Source organism: Osmerus eperlanus, chromosome 10, assembly GCF_963692335.1.
Source record: "Osmerus eperlanus chromosome 10, fOsmEpe2.1, whole genome shotgun sequence".
Classification (NCBI taxonomy): Eukaryota; Metazoa; Chordata; class Actinopteri; order Osmeriformes; family Osmeridae; genus Osmerus; species Osmerus eperlanus.
Window position 1 is genome coordinate 2,981,502 of NC_085027.1, and position 26,409 is coordinate 3,007,910.

At 47.4% G+C, this 26,409-nt stretch overlaps 1 protein-coding gene across 1 annotated transcript in view; it reads right to left on the reverse strand.

Moving 5' to 3' along the window:
- bnc1 (basonuclin zinc finger protein 1) overlaps positions 1 to 16,316 on the reverse strand; it is a 36,344-nt gene extending 20,028 nt beyond the window's left edge. Inside the window, exon 1 of the mRNA XM_062471402.1 lies at positions 16,095 to 16,316. Coding sequence (XP_062327386.1) covers positions 16,095 to 16,109 — 15 coding nt within the window. The 5' untranslated portion in view covers positions 16,110 to 16,316. The remainder of the gene's footprint in view (positions 1 to 16,094) is intronic.
- Between the last annotated feature and the right edge of the window lie 10,093 nt (positions 16,317 to 26,409).

Below are 26,409 nucleotides of genomic sequence, written 5' to 3' on the forward strand. Positions count from 1 at the left end.
CTGAGTTGGCTGACAACAGACGACTGTAAGACAAGAAAGAGAGAGACGGAGGGAGGGGGAGCGCGAGAGAGAGAGAGAGAGAGAGAGAGAGAGAGAGAGAGAGAGAGAGAGAGAGAGAGAGAGAGAGAGAGAGAGAGAGAGAGAGAGGAGAGAGAGGGAGGGAGAGGGACGGAGAGAGGGAGAGAGAGGGAGGGAGCCACCTGGACACCATCAGTCTCAGCCAAGGTAAACATCCCCGACATTCCTGCCGGCACACTGGCCTGCAGGGGTCAGAGGTCATGATGACAAACGAGTGACCCAGGAGCCCTGAGAGGCTGGGAGAGGAGCCTCTGGAATCTCTCAGCAGGGGGACAGAGCAGCATTCACTGGCTGTGCAGGACCCCCAGGACCAGGGCCAGCTCTTAGTACTACCTTCCTACCTCAGTCGCTCCCCCCTCCCTCCAAATCTGTCCATCCCTCCTTCCTTTCCCTTGTTCTCCCAGGAGGACATGAAAGGGACAAAACTAAGCTGGGAATTTACAGAGAGGTACAGAGGGCCCATGTTCCAATGCATGTTCACACACACACACACACACACACACACTGGGGGAATGAGGATAACAGAAGCCGGGGCTGGTCTGTTCTAGATCTCTACATTGGGCTCCCATTACTATCCCTGTCACTAATACACAAAAACTATAATATTAATCAACTACCACACTTCTGACTTTAACTGAGGCTCTTTAAACTGTCACAGCAGTCAAGGGAAGAATGTATGGAGAGAGTAAATCATGGGGATGAGAGGGAAGAGGGTGTCAATTTGAAGACACATTTTTAGCCAGAGTGCTGTTCTAATAGGAAGTCAGTTACAACCAGGAAGTGTGTAACAACAATATTTCATTTGAAAGGAATGCTGGGTATGTGTGCATGGGGGGCGTGTGGGGAGGGGGAGGAGGAAGAGGGAAGGGGGGAGGGGGGGAGGCAGGGATGCTGGTGATAGGAGCCAACTGGAACCAGCCTGGATTCCTTCCTCACAGGTGTGAGCCATCCCAACCCTAATCACCGTCGGCATGGAGACAGGCCAGGTCGGCTGGAACGCCTAACGCGAACCCCTGAACAACGCTGACTACAGGATGGGGCTGTGCTGTGTGTGGGGGGTTAGGATAAGGGTTGGGATTTGTTAAGATATTATATAGATGTAGAGATATTACGATCCTTTTACGGTTTTCTCAAGTCGAGATGTAGTGTCGGGTTTTTGAATCGATGGAAGGAGTATTCAGTTTAACCACATATGCAGGAATTGTGGTTATTTTACTACATAGGTTACATTAGAGCAAGAAAGGTGTACAATGAAGATGATATTTAGGCTAATAACTTAAATGACAAGATACTGACATGTTAAACATGCAATAGAATGAAGGCCCCGTCTTATCTACTTGATCATTGTAACTCAGAGACTAAGAAGGGAGAGAGAAAGAGAGAAGACAGAACTCACAGCCAAGCCCAGTAGAGGAGGGCCAGAGGAACGAAAGCCCAGGAGAGAGACAAGAGTCCAGACTCCCTTTTATACCCAACCATCTAAGAAACAACCAGCCAGACCCCACCTCGACCTTTACTTATCGGCATGACTACGTAAGCAACAGGACGCGATGCAATAAGATCCGACAAACATCAAGCAAAGATGCCTTGCAGCAACTGAAGTCTTTAGCATGTAAGAGTTGTGGCCAGGGTGTCTCCAAGCCTACAGTAGTCTTTCGATCAGAAGGTATTCTTGTTCTAACACACATAAAGGAAGGGTGATGTAAGCTGTAACGATGAAAGTATATGTTCAGAAGAGACAGGCTGGGTATGTCTCAGAGCAGAAGACTGCTTACTGACTCAGAGCTGGACAAGAGTGAATGCTGTGGCTACAAGCCTTCAACTATGACCTGACTGTGACCCAACCACACACACACACACGTAAACATTTTCCAACAAACTATCCCCAGTCATGACTAAGATGACTCACACATCTGCAGTTTCTTTTTTTCTTTTCTGGTGGCCTTTCTTTCTTTCCTTCTTCGCTCTCTCTCATTCTCTACCTCCCCCTGGATGAGGGTATAGCAGGGGTAGCAGTACGGTTCAGTAGTGTTCAGATGTGAGGGTTCAGTAGTGTTCAGATGTGATGGTTTAGTAGTGTTCAGATGTGAGGGTCCAGTAGTGTTCAGATGTGATGGTTTAGTGTTCAGATGTGAGGGTTCAGTAGTGTTCAGATGTGAGGGTTCAGTAGTGTTCAGATGTGAGGGTTCAGTAGTGTTCAGATGTGAGGGTTCAGTAGTGTTCAGATGTGAGGGTTCAGTAGTGTTCAGATGTGAGGGTTCAGTAGTGTTCAGATGTGAGGGTTCAGTAGTGTTCAGATGTGATGGTTTAGTGTTCAGATGTGAGGGTTCAGTAGTGTTCAGATGTGAGGGTTCAGTGTTCAGATGTGATGGTTCAGTAGTGTTCAGATGTGATGGTTTAGTGTTCAGATGTGAGGGTTCAGTAGTGTTCAGATGTGATGGTTTAGTGTTCAGATGTGAGGGTTCAGTAGTGTTCAGATGTGAGGGTTCAGTAGTGTTCAGATGTGATGGTTTAGTAGTGTTCAGATGTGAGGGTTCAGTAGTGTTCAGATGTGATGGTTTAGTGTTCAGATGTGAGGGTTCAGTAGTGTTCAGATGTGAGGGTTCAGTAGTGTTCAGATGTGAGGGTTCAGTAGTGTTCAGATGTGAGGGTTCAGTAGTGTTCAGATGTGAGGGTTCAGTAGTGTTCAGATGTGAGGGTTCAGTAGTGTTCAGATGTGAGGGTTCAGTAGTGTTCAGATGTGAGGGTTCAGTAGTGTTCAGATGTGATGGTTTAGTGTTCAGATGTGAGGGTTCAGTAGTGTTCAGATGTGAGGGTTCAGTGTTCAGATGTGATGGTTCAGTAGTGTTCAGATGTGATGGTTTAGTGTTCAGATGTGAGGGTTCAGTAGTGTTCAGATGTGATGGTTTAGTGTTTAGATGTGAGGGTTCAGTAGTGTTCAGATGTGAGGGTTCAGTAGTGTTCAGATGTGATGGTTCAGTAGTGTTCAGATGTGAGGGTTCAGTAGTGTTCAGATGTGAGGGTTCAGTAGTGTTCAGATGTGATGGTTTAGTGTTCAGATGTGAGGGTTCAGTAGTGTTCAGATGTGAGGGTTCAGTAGTGTTCAGATGTGAGGGTTCAGTAGTGTTCAGATGTGATGGTTCAGTAGTGTTCAGATGTGAGGGTTTAGTGTTCAGATGTGAGGGTTCAGTAGTGTTCAGATGTGAGGGTTCAGTAGTGTTCAGATGTGAGGGTTCAGTAGTGTTCAGATGTGATGGTTCAGTAGTGTTCAGATGTGAGGGTTCAGTAGTGTTCAGATGTGAGGGTTCAGTAGTGTTCAGATGTGATGGTTTAGTAGTGTTCAGATGTGAGGGTTCAGTAGTGTTCAGATGTGAGGGTTCAGTAGTGTTCAGATGTGATGGTTCAGTAGTGTTCAGATGTGAGGGTTCAGTAGTGTTCAGATGTGAGGGTTCAGTAGTGTTCAGATGTGATGGTTCAGTAGTGTTCAGATGTGAGGGTTCAGTAGTGTTCAGATGTGAGGGTTCAGTAGTGTTCAGATGTGATGGTTCAGTAGTGTTCAGATGTGAGGGTTCAGTAGTGTTCGGATGTGAGGGTTCAGTAGTGTTCAGATGTGATGGTTTATTGTTCAGATGTGATGGTTCAGTAGTGTTCAGATGTGAGGTTTCAGTAGTGTTCAGATGTGAGGGTTCAGTAGTGTTCAGATGTGATGGTTCAGTAGTGTTCAGATGTGAGGGTTCAGTAGTGTTCAGATGTGAGGGTTCAGTAGTGTTCAGATGTGAGGGTTCAGTAGTGTTCAGATGTGATGGTTCAGTAGTGTTCAGATGTGAGGGTTCAGTAGTGTTCAGATGTGATGGTTCAGTAGTGTTCAGATGTGAGGGTTCAGTAGTGTTCAGATGTGAGGGTTCAGTAGTGTTCAGATGTGATGGTTTAGTAGTGTTCAGATGTGAGGGTTCAGTAGTGTTCAGATGTGATGGTTCAGTAGTGTTCAGATGTGAGGTTTCAGTAGTGTTCAGATGTGAGGGTTCAGTAGTGTTCAGATGTGAGGGTTCAGTAGTGTTCAGATGTGATGGTTCAGTAGTGTTCAGATGTGAGGGTTCAGTAGTGTTCAGATGTGATGGTTCAGTAGTGTTCAGATGTGATGGTTCAGTAGTGTTCAGATGTGATGGTTCAGTAGTCTTCAGATGTGATGGTTCAGTAGTGTTCAGATGTGAGGGTTCAGTAGTGTTCAGATGTGAGGGTTTAGTAGTATTCAGATGTGAGGGTTCAGTAGTGTTCAGATGTGATGGTTCAGTAGTGTTCAGATGTGAGGGTTCAGTAGTGTTCAGATGTGATGGTTCAGTAGTGTTCAGATGTGATGGTTCAGTAGTCTTCAGATGTGATGGTTCAGTAGTGTTCAGATGTGAGGGTTCAGTAGTGTTCAGATGTGATGGTTCAGTAGTGTTCAGATGTGAGGGTTCAGTAGTGTTCAGATGTGAGGGTTCATTAGTGTTCAGATGTGATGGTTCAGTAGTGTTCAGATGTAAGGGTTCAGTAAAACAGGTTCCTGAGGTGGGAAGCGGAGACAAGTGTCCGTGTCCTTCAGAGAGCCAAGCTTTGATGCTGCTCCACACTCAACATTCATGTCGGTCCCCACATCTGACGGCCATGTGATCTCTCAGTGAAATCTAAATCAGCCTTACACGTCCACCGGGATGGTTAGACTGCGTGTCACACTGCCGCTCACAAAGGGAATAATTGATTCCTTGAAAAGCACCTTTCATAAGTGTATGGCTTCTTGTCATCACATCACACCAAAGCAGGGGGACGTCCTCAGGGGACTAGCGATGCAGCAGGGGCGACGCACACCCCTAGTGTCACACGCCGTCGTATACACACCAATAGTCATACACCCTTTCCACTGCACACACCACTACTGTCATACACTATCCTCAATACATTATGAGGTCAAACTTGAAGTAAGAACATTTTCTGTTTTACACAAACTCTGAACCAGATACTCTGAACCAGCATCCCTCCTCTACCTGCCCCCAACTCCCAGGATGTGTATGCTGGGCTCTGAGTCCTCGGGAGGCTGGTTACCCAGAGGGCCTTGCCGCAGTGACGTATCTTGACCTCCCCACGGCCGGGGTCAGCTCTGGGAGCAGGGGCACAGGGGAAGAAGGAGAAGGAGAGCAGGAACAGGGGGAATAAGTGAGAAGGCGGAGGAGAAGGAGAGGACCTGGGGATTGCGGTGTGTCTGTGCGTGACTTGCTGGTGTTTAGCCGTCATTAAGACCAACATGAACACTCTCTCTGGTGGCTGAGCGTCAATCTGTGTCTCAGGGGTGAGTGTTGGATCCTGTGTCCAGCCATCTGGCCCTGGACAGAAACACAACAATTACACACACCTGGCCTTTCACACCTCTGCTGCCCTCTCCCCAACCTGCTGCCTCTCTGCCCGTCTTTCATATTCTGTCTCTTAAGAACTCCACTAATCCACACTTTTTCTGGAACAATGTGCTTTGACCTCTCACCCCTGGGTTTGTCTCCTCAGCCTGGATGGATCTGGGATCGATTTTTCCCCCCCTGCGTCCCTCCTCCTCCCTCCGTTTTCTAGAAAATGTCAGACGTGTCTTTCTCTTCCGTGATGACATAGCTGTAGGGGTGTTGGGCGGAAGGTGGGGAGAGCGGCACCCATGTGACACCCCAGAGCTCCTGTTGCGGTGGGGCTGAGTCAGCACCGTGTCGGGGCTTGCAGGAGCTGGCTGATGGATGCTTAAGGAGGGCTCAATATAGCGTCTGGGATCGCGCTACGGTGGCCCGTTTGCAGGGACACACACACACACGAGTGTTTGGAAAAGTGCCAGTTGTCACATGCAACGACGAGGAGAGCCATGGCTGTCTGAGGTCATCTAACACCAGGCTGACAGGCAGAAGGGTTAGGGTTTGACCTGCAGAGAACTGGAAGGAACATTTATAGCCCGACTGTAAAAGGTGATGGGTGTAAACAGCGGGGAAGGCAGCAAACGTTCCACCACCAGGTCTGGGCTTACCCAAGTTCACTTTAACATCAGAGAGAAGTGTTGTGCAAAATGGTTTTGCTTCAGTTCAGGTTCAGGACATCAAGAACACTGAAACAAGCTTATTCCAAATGGGTTAAATCTCAGGCCTAAACACGGTCTCTGTCACCCAGCAGAGTCATAGTCTCAAGCACAGCATCAGCACTCGACTCATTCATTTACTGTAATTTGTGTTTTCCTGTCTGAGTGGAGGACCCATGGCAGAACTGTCTTCCCTCAGAGCCAGCGGTACCTGTCTGTCTGCAGTACCTGTCTGTCTGCAGTACCTGTCTGTCTGCAGTACCTGTCTTCTCTCAGAGCCAGTATTACCTGTCTGTCTGCGGCACCTATATAACCTCCGAGCCAGCAGTACCTGTCTGTCTGCAGTACCTGTCTAACCTCCGAGCCAGCAGTACCTGTCTGTCTGCAGTACCTGTCTAACCTCAGAGCCAGCAGTACCCAGCCCCACACACATGTTCCCTGTGGCCAGAGCGACTCTAATATAACAGGGTCACCAGGGTGGGGGGACGGGGTGGGGGTGTGAGGGTTCTCTGTCAAAATTACCCCAGGGACGCAAACACACACACCCTCTGCCAATCATCTTACATCTGGAGGCAAACTGTGTGTGTGTGATACTCAGCTAATCAAAGAGCTGACTTCATTAGGCGTCCAGATGATCCTGTAACTGCCGGCTGGTAGTCTGCTGCACGTCATGCTGAAGCTCTTCAATATTTAAACAAAACAAGAGCGACACGCTATCTTGTATTCTCACAGACTAAATTAACTGGGATAACGTGTTTTTTTCTCCTTTCTCTCAATCTCTCTCTCTCTCTCTCTCTCTCTCTCTCTCTCCATTTTCTGCCTCTTTAGTGAAATGTGAGACCCCAGTGACATTCCTTTCTAAAGAGCCTCAGAAAGAGAGAGAGAGAGAGAGAGAGAGAGAGAGAGAGAGAGAGAGAGAGAGAGGAGAGAGAGAGCGTTCCCTGTCCAGGCTGGCTTTAGCCATGAAACAGAAGTTTGTTTACAAACTAGGGGGGAGAAAAAAACATTTTCCATTATTCATTCAAGATTTCCATGTAGCAGTCATTAAAGAGACTGCAACACAGCCTGTTAGTGGTGGCACTCCACGACTGAGTCTAGTGTTGCCAACTACCCTGCAAATTACATTATCGGAGGAACCTAAACAGCTAGGATACGTTTATGCAAAACAGAATCTGTACAACCCATAGAGAATGATTGCTGTGTTTGTGTCGTGTGACATCTCCACCGGGACGTACATGGTTAATCGCAGCAAGATGTTTATTTTCATCTTTAATGATCAGAAAGGCCCGATTCCACACAGACACAGACATGTTTCCACCAACATACATCTGTTTGTGTCACAATCAATCAGCTCTGACACACGCACACCCACTCTCTCTCTCTTACACACACACACACCAGCACAGACCTCCCCAACAGCTAGGGGACATAATTACCCAGCCTGCCCGTGACATTCCTGTTTAAGGGTCAGAGGGAATCCACTTCCCTTCCCCTCCCCTCTACACACACACACACACACACACTAACACACTGTCGTCCCCCACGGCTGGGGTAAGCACGTCACCAGGGGTGAGGAGAGTGAGGCGAGAAGGTGGGGGTACCAGAGGCAGAAGGGGTGGATGTGGGGGGGGCACGGAGGGGGTAACAGGAGAGAGGAGGCATGGGTGGTTGGGTTGTGGATGGGGGGGGGGGGGGGGGGCTGATGAAATTGGAAAAGCATGTGGAGATAGATGTGAGTGTGAGACAGATCCAGACAGTTCCAGATGCCCAGGCTCGGAGGGCTCGGAGCCACCCTCCCCAGAGACATGACTCACCTGGAAGGAGGGCCAAGCACTGCCAGATGTGGAGGAAGCAGCCCGGGTCCCTCACGCTAACAGTGTCTAACACTGCCTAACACTGCCTAACACTGGCTCGATTGTGCTGCAGCATATGCTTCCAGTCAAGGGTGAAAAATGCAGGCACCAGCACATGCCAGAAGTCTTTCAAGCATGGCCCAGCAGTCAGCCTCGAGCCTCACACACTGATCCATACACACACACACACACACACACACACACACACACACACGCAGATCCTCTCAGTCAGCACAGACATGTCACCACACAGCAAGTTAAGGCTGGTTAAAGTGTATAATAGCTAAGGGACACCAACCCTGTAACAGAACACACACTGCTCTGTCAAATACAGATCTATTCAACACACACACACACACAGATCAGCATCAGACTTCTGTCCTGGCCACAGACACTTTGTGACGGAGAAAGACACAGAGACGGGGGGAAAGAGAGAGAGAGGTAAGACAGAGGGGAAAGAGAGAGAGGGGAAATTTAGAGTTAGAGGAAAGGGAGAGAGAGATACATGAATATAGTAATGGGATTGAGAGTTGAACAGTGAGAGGAAAAGTAAGGGTGAAACACTGAACGTAGATCCAGACAGTCACAGTTAGTCCAGGGTTAAGGTTAAGGCTCCGGGCAGAGGTGTGGGTGTTCAGGACCAGCAGCAGAGTCCGAAATGACGACCTCATGGGAAATAAACATTTTGACTGTGACTTCGACAATCCATGTCACACAGCAATTTCATTTCCACGTACAACATCCAGATGGTTGTAGACAAGGCTATGAGACGACAGGAAAATCATTAGGCAATGGACACCGGAATGGAACACACAGGCTGCTGATGTTGCAACCCTGGAGCAGTGTGGTCCAGGAGTGGGAGGCGGTCTGGGACTGCCAGGACACAGCTGGGGAGCACACGTCCCTTTCACAAGGTAAATCTCTTCCCTAGAAAAACCCTCACCTGGAGCACGGCACACAAAGAGACACACACACACAGATACACAGAGAGAGGCACACACACACACACAGATACACAGAGAGAGGCACACACACACACACACACACACACACACACACACACACACACACAGATACACAGAGAGAGGCACACACACACACACACACACACACACAGATACACAGAGAGAGGCACACACACACACACATACACACACACACAGATACACAGAGAGAGGCACACACACACACACATACACACACACACAGATACACAGAGAGAGGCACACACACACACACACACACACACACAGATACACAGAGAGAGGCACACACACACACACATACACACACACACAGATACACAGAGAGAGGCACACACACACACACATACACACACACAGATACACAGAGAGAGGCACACACACACACACATACACACACACAGATACACAGAGAGAGGCACACACACACACACATACACACACACAGATACACAGAGAGAGGCACACACACACACACACACACACACACAGATACACAGAGAGAGGCACACACACACACAGAGAGAGGCACACACACACACACACGCAGATGGCCACCTACAGCCTGTAGTCCGAGGCCCGGTCCAGGAATGTGCGTGTTACACAATGACCTCATTGTGCCGTGATATGGCTTGTCTGAGCGGAGCACTGTGGCAGAGTCACACCTGTTCCACCTAACCCAAAGGGCTGACAAAGCCAGAGCTACATCAATCAGCATTTGGAACACAAGCGCGCGCACACACACACACGCAGGTAGAGACAGAAGCAAGTACACACATGCAATCACAGACACACACACACACACACGGGTTAAAAAAAGAAGCAAGTACTCGCAAGTACACACCCGCACTGACACACACATACACACACAGTGCTGATGTGGCACTGTCTGTCTGTCTGTCTGTCTGTCTGTGTCTCTAACCCCAACCCTCCTGACTACATTAACCCTTTCAGAGCAGACAAATGACGTTATTCTCTTTCTAATCCGGAAATGCATATGTCTGCTCCATCATCTCTGTGTGCTGTGGTTTATCTTCTAAAAGCTGTTGTTGGCTCATTTGTCAAAGTCACTTTCAGCAGACATGTCATTAAGTCACTAAGTGCCACATTGTCATTTGATCCTATAAGGCCGGAGCCAGGCTGGAGAAGAGCATTCTGGCTTGATGCTCTGTGTGATTGGGAGCAAAGTGATGTTTCAGTGGAAAATTACCCTTTGTTACATTATCACCGTCATTCTGCTGAAATGTAATCAATACCCATCCACACAGTCCAGATCTCAGGGAGCTGGTGATGTAACACATGACTGAGGGGCGGGGGCACTAAACGCCCACCTGCATGATGTGTTCTGCTTAAAATACTTATCAACTGACAAACGGTTTTGATAACGATATTTATTTATTTTTGACCAGAGTTTACTGCTGCCATGCCACAAATAAACATTTCGTCCATTCGTCACATTTACGAATAAAAAAAAAAAGGTTTTTGAACCAACACAGAAATCTCAGGAATGCTAAATAGTGTAGAGCACACGGTGTGATGGGAGGGTCTGTCACAGGAGGATCATTTCAGTCCAGCAGCTGACAGGGATGTGGGTGTGTTGCCACAGTGGAGGGAAGCTGTGGGATTGTGTAAGGGGATCCAGCGCACGGCAGACTCATACCGTCTCCCCCTCACTCTGGATCACACCACTGACACACTGCCAAGTTCTCAGGCCCCCTTTACACACACACACACACACACACACACACACACACAGTACACTCTCACACACACAGTACACTCACACACACACACCTACACACACAGTACACTCTCACACACACAGTACACTCACACACACACACCTACACACACAGTACACTCTCACACACACACAGTACACTCACACACACCCCCCCACACAGTACACTCACACACACACACACAGTACACTCACACACACACACAGTACACTGTCACACACACAGTACACTCACACACACACACACACCCCCACACAGTACACTTCAGACTTAAGCCCTGCTGAGTTACAGTAAACACACAGTACATAATATTCTCGAACATGAACCTCCTCTTTTTCAGGGAGCTTGGGGAATGAGACAGAGAGATAGTACAAAAAAGACAGGAATAGAGTGAGAAAGAAAAGAAAAGAAGAAAAAAAACTGATAGAGATAGAACAAAGAGAAAGAGAGAGTACAGTTGTCACTGCTGTTTTACTTCTGGACTGTAGACCTCAGGTGTCCACTGCTGCCTTCTGTCCATCAGTTCTCCTGACTGGTTCTTCACCAACATCTAATGTACGCGCCAATGAATCATAGTGTATGAAATGCATTACTGTACACCTCGCGGAGAAATCCCACATCCAAATGTCCAACAAATGTAAATACTTCAGCACGGTTCCTCTGATCTTAAGGAGTATGAAGGCAGTGTTGCTACACCGCCTCCCAGGAGTAGAGAAGCTGAGCAGGATGGGTCTCAGCATGACCTGGAAGGATCCATCAAGCATGCCATCAGCCTCGCCCCAACTCCAGTGATGAGATCCAGACTGGCTTTGCTCCTCGTCCACCCCGTTCACCCCTCCCCTTCCCTCTTTCCCTCCACCCCCCCTCCCTCCCTTGTGTCCCATCCCCTCACATCATCAATACCCCTCAACCCCTCTGTCACTGCCCCCCTCCACCCTCCCCCCCACCCCTCCTCTGGAACCCCTTACATCAAAGCCACCCAGCTTAACGTGCCATTGATTAGGCCAGCGGTGGGGGGGGTGGGGGGTTCCAGGGCAGGGGGGGGGGGGGGGGGGGGTTGGGGTTGTAGCCAGTGCTCCGGGGGAGTTCAGCTATCTACCACTCCTGGGGATCAACACAGAAACCTCCTCATACTGCAGACAGCTGCTGCTACACTGGACACTCACAGCACTGACAGGCTGGACTGTTGGTAGTCAAACAAACAGGGAAAATAATACTTCATCTTTCTCTGCGGCGGCTCGAACTCCACAGACTCCTCCCTGACAAGTTTCCTTTCCCCACCTTCCACTCTGCCGTGTGGGTGTTGCCACTGCTCTAGGGGAGAGGAGATGAGAGGAGAGAGAATAGTACCCTGGGGTTGTGCTGTAAACACTAGTCCCCCCCACACACACACACACACACACGCCCGTTCACACACGCACGCATGCGTATACCCAAAGCACACACAGGCACAAACACACACAGGAGTCCAGGTCCTTGTTATTGCGGTGGGCCACCCGACAACACCCTCTCTTTTCTCTACGTCTGCTGGCTCCATTAGAAAACTCTCCTCCTCCAACACACCTCGTCTAGACTCCGTCACCTAGGCGATGAGCGTAATTGGTCTAATTGGATGTTTGCACACAGCCAATGATGTATGTCAACAACCTATTTAACCGCGGTTATGTCTTGTGCAATGTGGTCGTAGGCCAGGTTTACTAGGCCTGTCTACGGAGGCACAGCTGCGCCCTCGCGAGCACACAAACACAAGCTAACTTTCATCTCACAGCCAAACTTCATTTAGTGTTACTGTCATTCAGACACGACAACACAATGTTACAAGTGGCTCCAGTTCCACGAGGTACTGAAAGCCATGAAGGGCTCTTCACAGCTGTATGATGTTGAGATAGCATAATATCCTCTCACACCCGCCTACATGGACAATCTAGATATTCATGAGAGGAGAACAGGGGAGTTCTAGCTATATTGACCGTGGCCAGCTGGGGTTCTTATACGAGGGGAGGGGGGGGGGGGTGGCTATGATCCTGGGAACTCATGGTTCCTAGTAGTGCCATACATCACTGCTGTCATTTAGGGTATGCAATGGAAGGACACCCACTAACCTAACCCTATCCTGAGTGTTTAACTACTTATGCCACGTTCTGGCATCACATGTTCAATGAGAACGGCCACCTTTATATGCACATCCTGTTGTGGACTGTAGTTGATGTAAATTAAAAGCGCTGTAACAGCGAGAGGGGAGCTGTGTGCAGTGTGGAAAGTTGTGGGCCTCAGCTGAGAGGCTGGGTCCCTGAGGTGAAAGCGCCTCAGGTCAGGTAACTCAGCGCTGAGCTGACCAAGCCCCCAAACACCTTTCATAGCCTTGAGTACAGACTAGCCTGATCCTGCACTCAATGATCACTGCAGCTGTCTGTCCACCTGCCTGTCTGTGTGCCTGGCAGCTCCTCTGCCTGCCTGCCTGCCTGCCTGCCTGCCTGTCTGTCTGTCCGCCTGCCTGCCTGTCTGTGTGCCTGCCTGCCTGCCTGCGTGCATGCATACTCCCCTACAGCCCTCTCCTGCAGCACCTAGGGTTATAGTCAGAAGCACAGCCCTTCCAAAGTCTCAGTAGAAATCAGCGGTGCAGGATCGGTGAGAAGGCTTGGGCAGGGAGAGGCCTGGGAGAGGAGGAGAGGTGCTCTGGCTCTTCTGAGACTCCCCTCCTGGCTTTTGAAGGAGGGATGAGCGGAAGGAAAATCAATAGGCTGGAGCAGAAGGCCTACGATGGCATGGCTAATCTGGTTTCTGCATTAATGTTTCAGATGCTGGGAGAGCTGTATAACCCTCTGTACTGTGGGCCTCAGCACACACACACAAACTAACACACACACACACACACAGCGATAGCCTTCACGGATACACAAAAGGCCAAGAAACACCCTTTTCAAAAAAAGGTCTTTGATACTCACACTGAGATGCACACACCACAATCCTCTAAAACATGTTCACACATACTGTAAAAAGGCTTAATATTGTCTGAAATATTGTCAGATACAGGCAAAACAATGTGCAGAAACAACAATAAATGCTCACTGTTGACATTGTATTAAGCAGATCTTTAGATCCCAAGAGAAGTGAACACTTTGTGAAGTACAGTACAGAACTAGCCCTTACTCATACATACAGTAGCCTAGGCAACACACCCTCTTTAGCGCAAATAGCATAACTAAGCTTTAATAATACAGCAAACAAGATGTGGATGGGTGTAGCTCAGTGGTTAGAGCATTTGACTGCAAATCAAGAGTTCACAGGTTCTAATTCTCTCAGTACCGTACATCGCATTGGATAAAAGTCTGCTAAATAAAAAAAACATAAAATTATGTTTTGACAGGCACGGTTACCTGGAACAGACTGAGGAAAGAGTAGGAGGGAGAAAGAATAAACTGGCCTAAAAAAATGAAAGCTTTAGGTCACTGGCAAGATAACAGGAGCCCATGGTTTTGGAGATTGGTTCACTGAGTGTGTGTGTGTGTATATGTGTGTGTGTGTGTGTGTGTGTCACTGAGTGTGTGTGTGTGAGAGAGAGAGAGAGAGAGAGAGAGAGAGAGAGAGAGAGAGAGAGAGAGAGAGAGAGAGAGAGAGAGAGAGAGAGAGAGAGAGAGAGAGTGTGGGGTAGCGATCCTCCCCAGACACTGAATCATAATCTCTAAACTCTTCAGGTATTTGGGTGTTTATGCCACAGTTTCCACATTTCTTTCCCCTGACATTAGGGGATATAACTCAAGGGGCGACAGACGGACAGCTCCCTTGTAGAGACTGGTACGGGGAGGGAGGCTGCCATGGGCTACACCCACCCACCCACCACCCCCCCCACAAAGCCAGATGTGCGGTTCTATCTGCTACACCCCCTCCCCATCCTCGTTCCACCACTCGCACTGACACCACTAATGCCTGCAACCATGCTGGAATATTTACGTTCTTGGCTCCCACTAGGAACACGACTGTTCTTCCAGCGATTTAAAGATGCTTAAAAGTTAGATTTTCTTTAACTTCTGCTACAGTATGTTTTGGGACTTTGAAGTTGATTAAACTGGCCTTGATGAGATGTTACTAAATCACATAAATGTTTTTGAAGAAAAGTAAAGCTCCTCAGTTTCTCTACCTCCAACAAAGGAAAGGACTCAAATGACCATCGCAAACCAAAGTCTACTAAGGATGTATGATGTACTAACAGGTGTAATAGATGGTTGTGCATTGGTAGAGTTAGAGTTGTGGTGGTCATTTTAATTTCCCTTTCTTTTTAGTATTTCACACATTTTACTCACAGCTTAAAACATTTAAATCCCATAACTTATTCTTTGTAGGCTATTTCTACAATATTTAGCAAAAATATAAGACCCAAAATCTTTTCTTTCGCACTGTAGCAGCTAATCACTATGTGTGTGGGGCTGCAATCTATCTACATACATTTATTTTGCGGTCTTTACATTTCAATTATACCATTAAACAGTCAAATAATGTACTGGTGGTACATAGTTTGTTCAAGTATTTTTTATTTCATCTCCTAAAAATAGCTGAGCTAGGTTGGCCTAGCTAGGCTTATTATATTGACCACTGTCAATCAGACTCAAGCTAGGTACTCAAGCTTTTGCTAAGGCAAAGGTTCAGACTTAATTGGGGGCGTCATTTCTCATTTTTGAATTTATTTGATAATGTTACCCATTGTAGCTTTAATTTTTGTTCCCATGCAATCTAATGAACCATTTGATCCTCTGCTGCTTCTAACAGTTAGCATCCAAGGTCAAGGTAAAGCTAGGTTAGCAATTAACTTTAATGCATTAAGTCTAAGAGAGGGTCATTAAGGATTATGTTGAATTCAATAAAAAATTAAGAATTAAGTCATTAGCAAACTTGCTACTGCATCCTATATTACCCACACATTATAGGCTACCGACACTATATTACTCAATCATTCGATGTTAGGTTAGCAATCCCTGGTAGATGTGTAGTGGTCATGCACCCAAAATCAAGCTAGGGTTAGCTAACCCTAATCCTAATTAGGGAAAACGACCTACCATTTTTAATATCTATCCTATGCCATTATCAAATCCACTGAAATCTCAATGTTTGTAATGTATAGGTTCAAACAGGCCTAGAGATGACGACCCTCTCATCACAGTGTCATTGACGTTACGTCAAACTTAGACAGTTGGTCAATTGTTCATTTACATTTCATTTAGCAGACGCTCTTATCCATGTCATTTTCTGAACAGCTCTCATATACAATTACTAAAAGTTTCATACATCTGTGTTTTACTATTTGAACACCAATACATTCGCTTTACTTGGCTTTTTGCTTGATAACTTGCGGCTTCCTACTCACCGGTTCCATGTCCATGGGACTGAATCGAACAACTCGGTGACTTCAAGCTCGAGCGTCACTATCAGGTCACGCTGATGAAATGCGCCCAACTTTTTGGGACGAAGATACGGGAAAAGCTTGCTAGGTCGGAGACAACAATTACATTAATATTGGGTAGTTATAAGTATTACAACGGGGCTATGAAAGCAGAACCACTCTTGTCACACTCTCAGTCACCTTTTAGAGCCACTAGTTCATCGCGACGAGAGGTGACGGATGCACCTGAGACTCATCAGTAAGCACAGGAAATTTGCAGTGCTTGGATTGACAGCTGCCGCGCCTCCAAAGAGGTGACACTTGACGGATGCTTTTACCGAATAAAATCGTTTGTACAAAGGGCAATAAATGTATGATAATTGTAGTACACTGAATGTCTATAAACTATTTTTATTTTATTTTTTTGCCTAGTTAAAGTTACAAATTCCTTCAGCGTAGCTAAATAAATAAACGTTTTGAAGAGGTAAACAGCTTAGATTGTTTTACATATTTAATTTAGTTTACAAGTTTTACATTTCTTGCAATTTTGTGGGATTTTAATCCATTTAGTTTAGTGAGAGCCCTGAGCATTCACAATACCTTACTGTCAATAACACACTTTATTCTTGCTGGTCTCAGTTCGGCCGACAACACACAAACACACACACACACACACACAACCTTTCTAACCTGTGTCTAATGTGTTGCTAGGTCTTGTGGCAATGCCATTTTTCAATGACAGTATTGATTGCTCAGCCAAAGACACTGTAACCGCCCCATGTAGAAGCCGCTTGTGGTCCTTGTGTGGTGATTCCTCCCCTCAGGGCCCCGCTCCTGAACTGTGTTGTTCCTGTCTCTGGCGGAGTTATTGCTTGTCCCTCCGGCCATGCGGTGGACAGACTGGACTCTTGCAAAGCAGTGCAAGATCAAAGTGTGTATATGTTTTTTGAATGTGTGCGCTCAAACCATCGCAGAGCAGACACACACACATCCACTGTCAGGACGATAAACTCGATCAGAGAGAGACGCACATTTAAGGGGGTCGGTTGTGTGACCTGCTGGCTGCGGGGCATATGGGTCATCTTCAGCAGAACTCGGTGCTGGCACAACGTCCAGAGGAGGGGGGCGTTAATCCTCTTCCAGCCCAGGAATGCCACCTCCAGCCCAGCCAGCGCTCAGGCTAGCAGCCGCTAGGGCCCCCACGCTAATTGGAGGCTGTGAAGCGTTTGGAGGCATGCAAATATCTCCGGCTTTGCTCAGATACCCTTCTGTTCCACTTCCACTCCTCTCCAATCCCCTCATTCCACCTGACTGAAGGAGAGGAGTGGAGAAGCAGAGGAGGAGGAGGTGGAGGTGGAGGGGGACAGCTGCTGGGTGTTGCCCTCCCTTGGGCCTGTGGCTGCCGTCCTGGCTGCCTGATTAGGAGCTGGGCCATGTCATGGACTGTACATCAGAGAAGATCAGCAAGCCGGCCTGAAAGTCAGATGACACCAAGTACATACACACTGCCCCCCCCCCCCACACACACACACACACATACACACAGTTCACCCTCTACCAGTATCCTCTCTACCCCATTACCCTCACCGCATTTCCTTATTACCTGCTCCTCTTCTCTCACTCTCTCTTCACCCTTTCTCCATCCAGCCCCCCTTATTCATCCCCCCCCCCCCCCAACAGACAAAAGGTGGCCCGCTGAATTCTCGTTGCATCAAAGGAAGGGCGTGGTTACATAAAAGAAGCAAAGCTATTGGGGTGGAACACCAGACAGGTTTACACTGCTGCCTGCTAAAAGTCTCTAACTTAGACATTGACCCCCTTGATATGAATCTTCAGCAGAAGGGCCATTTAGAGGAAGATAGAAGACTTTTCTATTGACACCCTGTAACTGCTTCAAGCAGAAGATACACAATATTATTATATATATTTTTACAGTACTCTGGTTAAGGTAAGAATGTCAATCAGAAGTATTAGAGGCATTCAAAGGCAGATGGGAATGAATAACCAGTAACCATAAAAGCTGTTATGTTCTCCTAGCCACTGTGTGGCATTCCTCCCTCCTCTCCTTCCTTCTCTGGCACACACATGACAACCATGCAGGGAACCGGACGAGTCCTCAGAGACTGTTTTTGGCATACCAAGGCATAAATTAGTCCCGTCCACCCATCCCTCCGCCCCTCCATCCCCCAATGGGGTTTCCATGCAACATCCCTTAACACCCCCATTCACCCCCAGAGAGAGAGACCTGGTTCGCTGAGCACATCCACATGTCACACAGAGACATCAGTGTTGAGCGGCCCTTCTGCTGCTACACACCATGCTTCCGTTCTCACTGGCCCCAAGCCCCTGCCCATCTCCTCACCCCTCACAGGAAGTCCCTTCCCCTCTCCTCAGCCCTCACAGGAAGTCCCTTCCCCTCTCCTCAGCCCTCACAGGAAGTGAGGGCATCCTAAAGCCGTCACTCCTGTCATCTACAGGTCAGGCGTGATGGTGACTTATGGTTCAGGACGGGTACCAGGCACTGCTGAGTAAAGAAACCAGCCTGTGTTTGTCCTGGAGGGAAAGAGGAATACTGTTGAGGTATGTTGGGTGGCGGTCTGCTCCACCTTGATATGTGGCCGAGTCCCATCCCTGCTCCTCCAACCTGTGATCGATGGCCTAGTTCCATCTCTGCTCCTCCAGCCATGAACTTGTCAATAGGCAAACCTGACACAGTCATGCACAAAACATCATAATGACATTGAACAGAGAGACTCAAGCTGTTCTTCTCCTTATGTAAACTCAGTCAGATATATTAATCTACCACCTGTAGGTAACACAGTCAATACATCTGCAACACCCCGCTCTTTACGGGGTAAACAAAGGTACATACGAAAGCTTTCGCTCCACTCGTCACTGCAGATGTTTTTGTTAGTGTGGCATTTCCTAGTAAATATGTTCTGAAAATAATAACGCTATCCTGCTGCACACGAAACAAGCACAGATTTCCTAATGATTTACGCCAAACCCTGACCCTTATAACAAGCACACAATAGTGTAGAGCCTTTCTGTTGCTCTTGTTGCTCGGGTAAACATTCACAGTCCAAGGCCATCTTGACTGAGCCCAGGAAGAAAAGATAGTGGAGAGATGAGGAGGAGGGGGACTGACAGATAACGCTTGGAGGTAGAGGAAGGAAGGCTGGAAGGAGGGCATGGAGGAGTAAATCATGAGCTGGATTGTAGGTACAAGCCTGTTTTGTGCACACTAGTAACCGGCGGTAACAGTTGTACCTTCTTTCATGTTGAGATTTATTTGGATGGCAGCAGGGGATTGAGGCTGCAGGACTGGCCTGTGAGAATGACCTCTGACCCCTCTGCTTACCAGAGCTGCTAAGGATCCCGTGGAATACCCAGAAGGCCTCACACCACCAGTGTGTGTCTGGGACCACAGCAGTGTCAGATTGCTTAGAGGCTTTTTCAAATGTATTTTTCAAAAGGGGAAAATCAATAAGGAGAAGTGAGGGGTAGTGAAGAAACATGAGCCTGTGATATTTACTCTGCTTTAATTTCCGAAGGGCACAATGTGTTCAGGGCACTTTCAGAAGATGTGGCTGTGAAAAGGGGGGTTGTTTTTCTTGTGTGTGTGTGGGGGGGGGGGGGGGGGGGATCTATTGATAATTTTTTTGTTTACAGTTGTGTCCAACATTTAGTTCTTTTAGTGCACTATTTTGTCTGATACGCGACTGCAGTCACCAATAATTGAATCTCAGGATTCAAAAGAGAAAATTCTGTCTAAGATGCCACCAACCACATTCTTGTATTGTCTGTGCTGTGAAATGCAATAGCCTTATTCATGTTTGGCAATAAGGGCATCCTGCAGTGTATCTTAAATGGAAGCCCAGCTGGAGACAAAGCGGGTAATTTGATTCACATCATGTCTTTGAGGTGGAGCTGGTAGGCTGCCCCATCTCCCCCAGGAGCACCCCAACTCTCCCAGGAGCACCCCATTTCCCCCCATCCCTTCCAGGAGTACCCCATATATCCCATCTCCCCCAGTAATACCCCAGCTCTCCCAGGAACACCCCCTTCTCCCAGAGCAGGCCCAGCTCTCCCAGGACAGACCTACGGCAGACTGATGAGGGGGGTATTATAGTAACCCTGCCTATCAGAGGTCAGCGTGGAGAATTATAGTGTCAGCTCTCAAACCGGGTCCCATAGTCTTCCCCGAAGGAATGACAGGATCACGGCCCTCTGGTCCTCCTGCTCTTTCTCTCTCTCAGTCTCTCTCTCTTTTTCCTGTTAGGGTTATGGGCCTCTACCATGCCCTCCAGAGAGAGAGAAAGAGAGAGGGGAGGGGAATTACCAGCAATGGAGAAACTGAGGCACTGAGCTGGGATGGCAGTCTCTAAAGGCAGCTGGGGAGGCCTTAGGCTACTGTCACTGTCTTAACGTACCAGCTAACAGAGCAGCACAGCTGACACCGGGCACCGGGCCATGAGCCGGGAACGATCTGTAAACAAAGACGAGAAGGAAAAGGTAGGGCAGGGGGAGCATAGAGGTAGAGGAAGGCAGGGCCATGTCTATGTTTGTGTAGGATTAGCAAAATGTTACTCTACAGATGTGTCTTAACATGACTAAGATAAGCTACTATAGGTCATTTCGTCACATGTGCTGCTGTTGCTCTCTTTCAGATTTTTCTGTAAACCTGATTTAGGATTTAGGATTTTTTTTAGGATTTAACAAAGTTATTTAGATTTTACAGACAATTTTGATGACAAAAGTCACCACACACACACAAAGACACACTGCACACACACACAGACATGAAGTGCTCTGGAGTGGTTGACTTCCTCCACAAGATAATGCCAGAGGAGAACCTGTCCTGGCCTCACTATCAGCTCTGACATCACACTCTGACAACACACCACTTCAAAGACGTTGCTTTTGATGCTAACCATCAATATGCATTTCATCCTGCACCCTTCCCTCTCCAACATTCCTCTCTCGCTCTCTTCCTCCATGGTAATTGCCTTCAAAGTCAATTAGTGCAAATCATTTGCGACCGTCCTGGTGGTAAAGACCTATAGTTGACACCCGGAAGAGTCGACACTGGAAGTGTCTTGGAGGTCACATGTGTTTGCTCAGTGATTCTCATTTTATATAGGCCTTGCATTCTACGCTTGTTCAAATAGGCTATCAGCATAAACCATGTCAGCTCTCATACATTAATCTCCAAATATGGTGTAGGGCTTTTGAAAAGCATTTTCAGGGGCGCATCAAGCTCACAGGGCATGCGGCATTAACATGTGGGACTGGTAAGTATGTTTACTTAATTTGTTGGACTGTGTGTTGCAGGTTTGCATCCGTTGCCTAAGCTGATGTTTGGCTAATGCTGCCAGGGTCATTTCACCCTGGTGCCTGCCTGCATCCCCCTCGGAAAATACATGTTTTACTCCGACAGACAGATCAAAGGAGAGGAGCTGGGATCAAAGACCAGCATCACACCGCTTTGGTCACATCTGTGTTGTTTACATGAATGCTAAAGGCACTTATATATCAAATATGACCAACTTTGAAAAATATATGTGTTGTATCAAAGTATTTTGATGTCACTTTTGAAGTACATCAATGCATCTGGGGATAATTTAGAAATTTCACATTAACAATTTTGTAAGCCTTTAACAAGATTGAAGGATGGAGCCAGGAAGGTCCATGCATCCGTTTGCATCTTCAACCATTTTCAAATTTGGCGATGTTCACGGTGTCCTTAATCCCTGTAGGTGTCTGCAGAGCATAGCCCCATCTCTCCACATCCTCTCACTCTCTATGGAGGGATCAAACAGCAACTCTTCTGAAAAATAACAACTGTTAAGAGAAAAAAATATGAGCATGTGATCTCGGCTCACATTAGATAGTGTGTTTCTCTCAAGTGTCTTGTCTATCTGGTGACCTCTGATATTGCCTGTTGGTAATCTGCCCTAACAGGAGTAGGAGACAGGAGGGGGGCTTCAGTGACCTGTGAGCCTGCCTGCTGTTAGGCTGAGGGCTAACCCCCCCCCCCCCCCGCCCCCCTCTCTAACTGGATTATAGAGCCCTCCACCCCCCCCCCCCCCAACCCCCACCCATGCGGCTCTGCCTCAGTCCTCCAACATCATTAGGGGGTCGGGCTGGTCTCGGAGCATGACTAAAACACCAGACCCTCTCTCTCCCCCATCCATCCCCAAAGGTGGGGGGTATTAAGGGGCAGGGTGGGGGGGGGGTGTCAAGGAGTTGTCGAGGGATGTAGAGGGATACACTTTTTCTTTCTCTCTCCTTTCTTTCTTTCTCTGTCTCCTCCGCCCCTCCTGTCCCCCAGCCAGTGACCCCTGACAGAGAGGTATGTGTAAAGATAAGTGAGTCTGGAGGAATGTGAGGTTCTGTGGGGTTTGGGGTTGATCTGGTCTGTCTGTTACCAGGTCACCACTGGACTGACCAGAAAAACCCCCCAGCCCCACCCCCATCCCCTCCCCAGCCCATGGCTTCAGGCTAACCAACAACTGCTCCAGAGGTTGGCGCTCATAGGAGGACCCTCTGTGCTCTTCATCTTCCAGAGTAGCTAAGATGCTGCAAGGTGTGTGACACAGAGGTGAATGAATCCCCTGGCTGACTCCACAGCGGTTGTTGTGGGCAGGAAATATATTTTGTTCATTCATATTCATTTATGCTTCTTGTTTTGTTTTGTATGAAAATGAATGCAATGCATCTTTGCCCCTTGACCTGAATGGTGAAACTGAAACTGGGCTGTGTATTAATATTTGAAAACCATCTTACAGTAAAAGTACAATTGTCTGACTAGAGAGAGAGAGACCAGGGAGACAATGAGAAACTAGAGACAGAGAGAGAGACAGAGAGAGGTACTGGAGAGAGAGGGAGACTGGAGAGACAGAGGGAGAGAGACAGACTACAGAGAGAGAAACAGAGACAGAGAGTGAGAGAAAGAAGGGGCTGGGGCCATGTTGACCTGTAAAGTGATACATTCTCAGCATCTGCAGTCCGACAAAGACAGGATCCAAGAGGAAGAAGAGATAAAACAATGTTTTACCTTTCTGAAACACCCAACCATCAACTGGTGGAACCTGGTGAGATATTACCAGAAGAAAAACGAAAAAAAATCATCCAGACATACTTATACCCTTACTAAGGACATTAGGCAGCCTAATACAAAAAGTGATTCCAATGTGAGGTGTGATAACAGGGAAACCGAAAGAGGTACAGTCAGCATGGAAGCACATTAAAACAGAGCATGACATAGAAGGCAATGTCTGAGAAAACAGACAGGGATCTAAAAGGCCCATGTATATTTTACAACTCTACTCCCAGTGTATGAGAGTGAATGCACCAAGCTCAGTTCACTCCAGCAAGCAGGTCAGAGCTTCAAGGTCCTGAGCGCTCTAACTGACAGTTTGCTCTCGCGGGCCTGAGTGGCCCGAGCATTTCGAGTGTAAACTGGCGTTGGTCTGTGTGTTTTGGAGCCGTCGTGGCGGGAGCGGGCTGGACGAGAACAGCAGCAGATGCATGCTGACACCCTGACGCCCCGGAGCAAACGCACAACGAGCGCAAACGCCTGCTCACACAACCGGAAGAGGTGACAAAATAGATCAGGTAACGTTGCTTTTTCGGGCGGGTTTCCTCCCTCCCACTCCCTCCCCTGATGTCACAGACGCATGATACATTTACAGACATCCGCGCTCATCGCAGGTGACGGGCGGAGAAATCATTTAGTAGGAGGGAGGTGACACTTATTGGTCCAGCAGATGCCGACCGCTGCTGGTGTTTTCTGTGTCCAACGAGGAAACACCTTGCTGACTGCATCTCAAGTCTCTTTAATCTCAACGACAATTAAAATAATTACATGTTCATCTGAATTATGGATTTATGTCTAGGGAAATTAATGGGAGGTTTTACAAACTGTGCTCATTACTACAGTGCGAGCCTTCTATGCCATATTTAGTTGAGGCAAAGACCTCGAATTAAAATGATTTCTGATCCTTGAATATCCGTTGAATAGAATTACATTTAAATTCCTTAACCAGTCTGTTGTTACAGGGGACCGTCATTGTCCTTGGTCCCTCATGCGACATGCCAGGTTCTGAACTGGGAAACTTCTCAAAGTGAAACCCTGAACTAAAACATTATTCCAGCGTAAAATTATGAGAAAAAATACTAATGACAATGAAAAAAGAATGACCACCATTGACATCAAATAAATGCCAACCATAGTGTTTCCTTTCTTAAAAAAAAACAATATTTAGTATTTCTAACTACCTATGGCATTAGCTCACACATTCTTTATTCTCTGTGTGCAGACGTCCTTGGATAGTGTAAGGAAGGTATTCAAGATTGAGCCTTTGGGGGGCTTAGATGAGGGGGGTTATTTTCAGTCCAGTCATTAATTCAGCAGGCATCTCCCGATTTGACATCACAACCCAGTTCACAAGCTCATAGAACCCCCTTTGCTGCTCCACTTGGTGACATTATGCTGAAATATTAAAAACTCGGCCACATCTGCTTTTTTATGCATTAAAGCATATTTTGTGTAGTGCTTAGGAATATTAAAGTATAATTTATAGTTCAGGAGTTTGACACCTTGACATTTTGGCACCTCTGTTTTGAATTTCAGCATGCGGTTTGACATGTTTGTATTAATAACATTGTGATCTCAGAGGGCGCTGGCCCCAGGCTACTTGAACAAGACTACTAAAGAAAGGATTTCAAAAGGAATTCTAGAGCAGCCTAGGGACTCGTCAAAATCAGCCCTGATACTTTTGCCCTGATAAAAATCCATTACACACATACGTACAAGTGTGGGGGGATGGTGGTTAGCACCGTGTGTGTGTGTGTGTGTGTGTGTGTGTGAGGGAGAGAAAGAGAAACTAACTCAGTGAATGTTTTTTCCAGAAAATCTTTGATTAATTTCAGATGGAGGGTGGTGAGAACGTCTTGATGGCGTGCACGGACGATGGCCTGAACACCGCTGCTTCTCTCACAGGCTTGCGTGAACCTTGCCTAGTGTCATCCTCTCACTGGTTGGATCGCTTTTGTCTCCCAACTCACAGCATCTGTTTATCCATTCTGGCCTCTTCAGTCCTCCATCTTGTGTCCTCCTCTCTGCTCCTCCATCTTGTGTCCTCCTCTCTGCTCCTCCATCTTGTGTCCTCCTCTCTGCTCCTCCATCTTGTGTCCTCCTCTCTGCTCCTCCATCTTGTGTCCTCCTCTCACCGCTGTGACTGCTGCAGAAACCTCCGCCTTTTCTCTGTGACACGGAGATCAAGACTGGTTTCTCTCTTTCTCTCTCTGGATCTCAGGTGTTCAGGTACATCACACGACGGCAGTAGCCTCCAGTTGAGCTCCATAAAGCACGTTTGAATGACTCCAGGTTTCACTCCAGTCTTTAGTCTGTCACTCTACCTCTACCTCTACCCAATCTTTATCCCTCCATCACTACACCTCTTTACTGGCAGAGAGCTGTGCTGTACGGAAGCTGCTAACTAATTGGATCTGAAAAATGAAACAGTAGAATTTAAATCTGATTAGTATCAGACGGCAAGTAACACAACACATACAAGCACAGGGAAGTGCAGTCAAATACTATGTCATTATCTCCTCCTGCCCTGGAGTTTAGTACAGTAAAGACATCGATTACACCCTAATGGAATCTAGTTAAAGGGAACCGCTAGACACTGCTGGTGTGAGGCCACAAGCGTCCAGGACAGGGTGTCAAGTAATGGATGTCCCTGCTTGTTGGAGGGAAACAGAATGAAAACAGATGGAAAGCAGAAACAAGATGAACTGGGATACAAAAAAAAGAACTGTCAGACATATGATTGACAGTGTTTGACTGCTTCAAATGCAGGAGGTGATAGACAGACTTACAGTGAATGCGTGTTTGAATGTCCACAGCGTAAAAATCTAATTCAAGCACTGTTTTAAATTCTAAATAATTTTAAATTCTACAGTGGATATAAGATGAACATGGTACCTCAAGTCCAGATTTGTCTCTGTCATAAGGAAGCCGTCAGATTCGAACTTTCACAGGGGATTGTGAATTGTGATTGTTCTGTCACATGTATCACATCTGATCTTTCCCTTCTTTAAGAGTCCCGATGAGCTGCTGGGTCTGGCTGCTCGGCCCGTTATCTCCGCTCCCCTCCAGTGCTGCTCTTCTACTCCCTCTTGGTAGTCTCGTGGTTAGCTTGTCTCAACTGTGTAGCATCACAGGAGTCACCATGGCTGTGCCGTGGTTGCATTATTCATGCTTTACAAATCTCTGCTATTCCTTCAC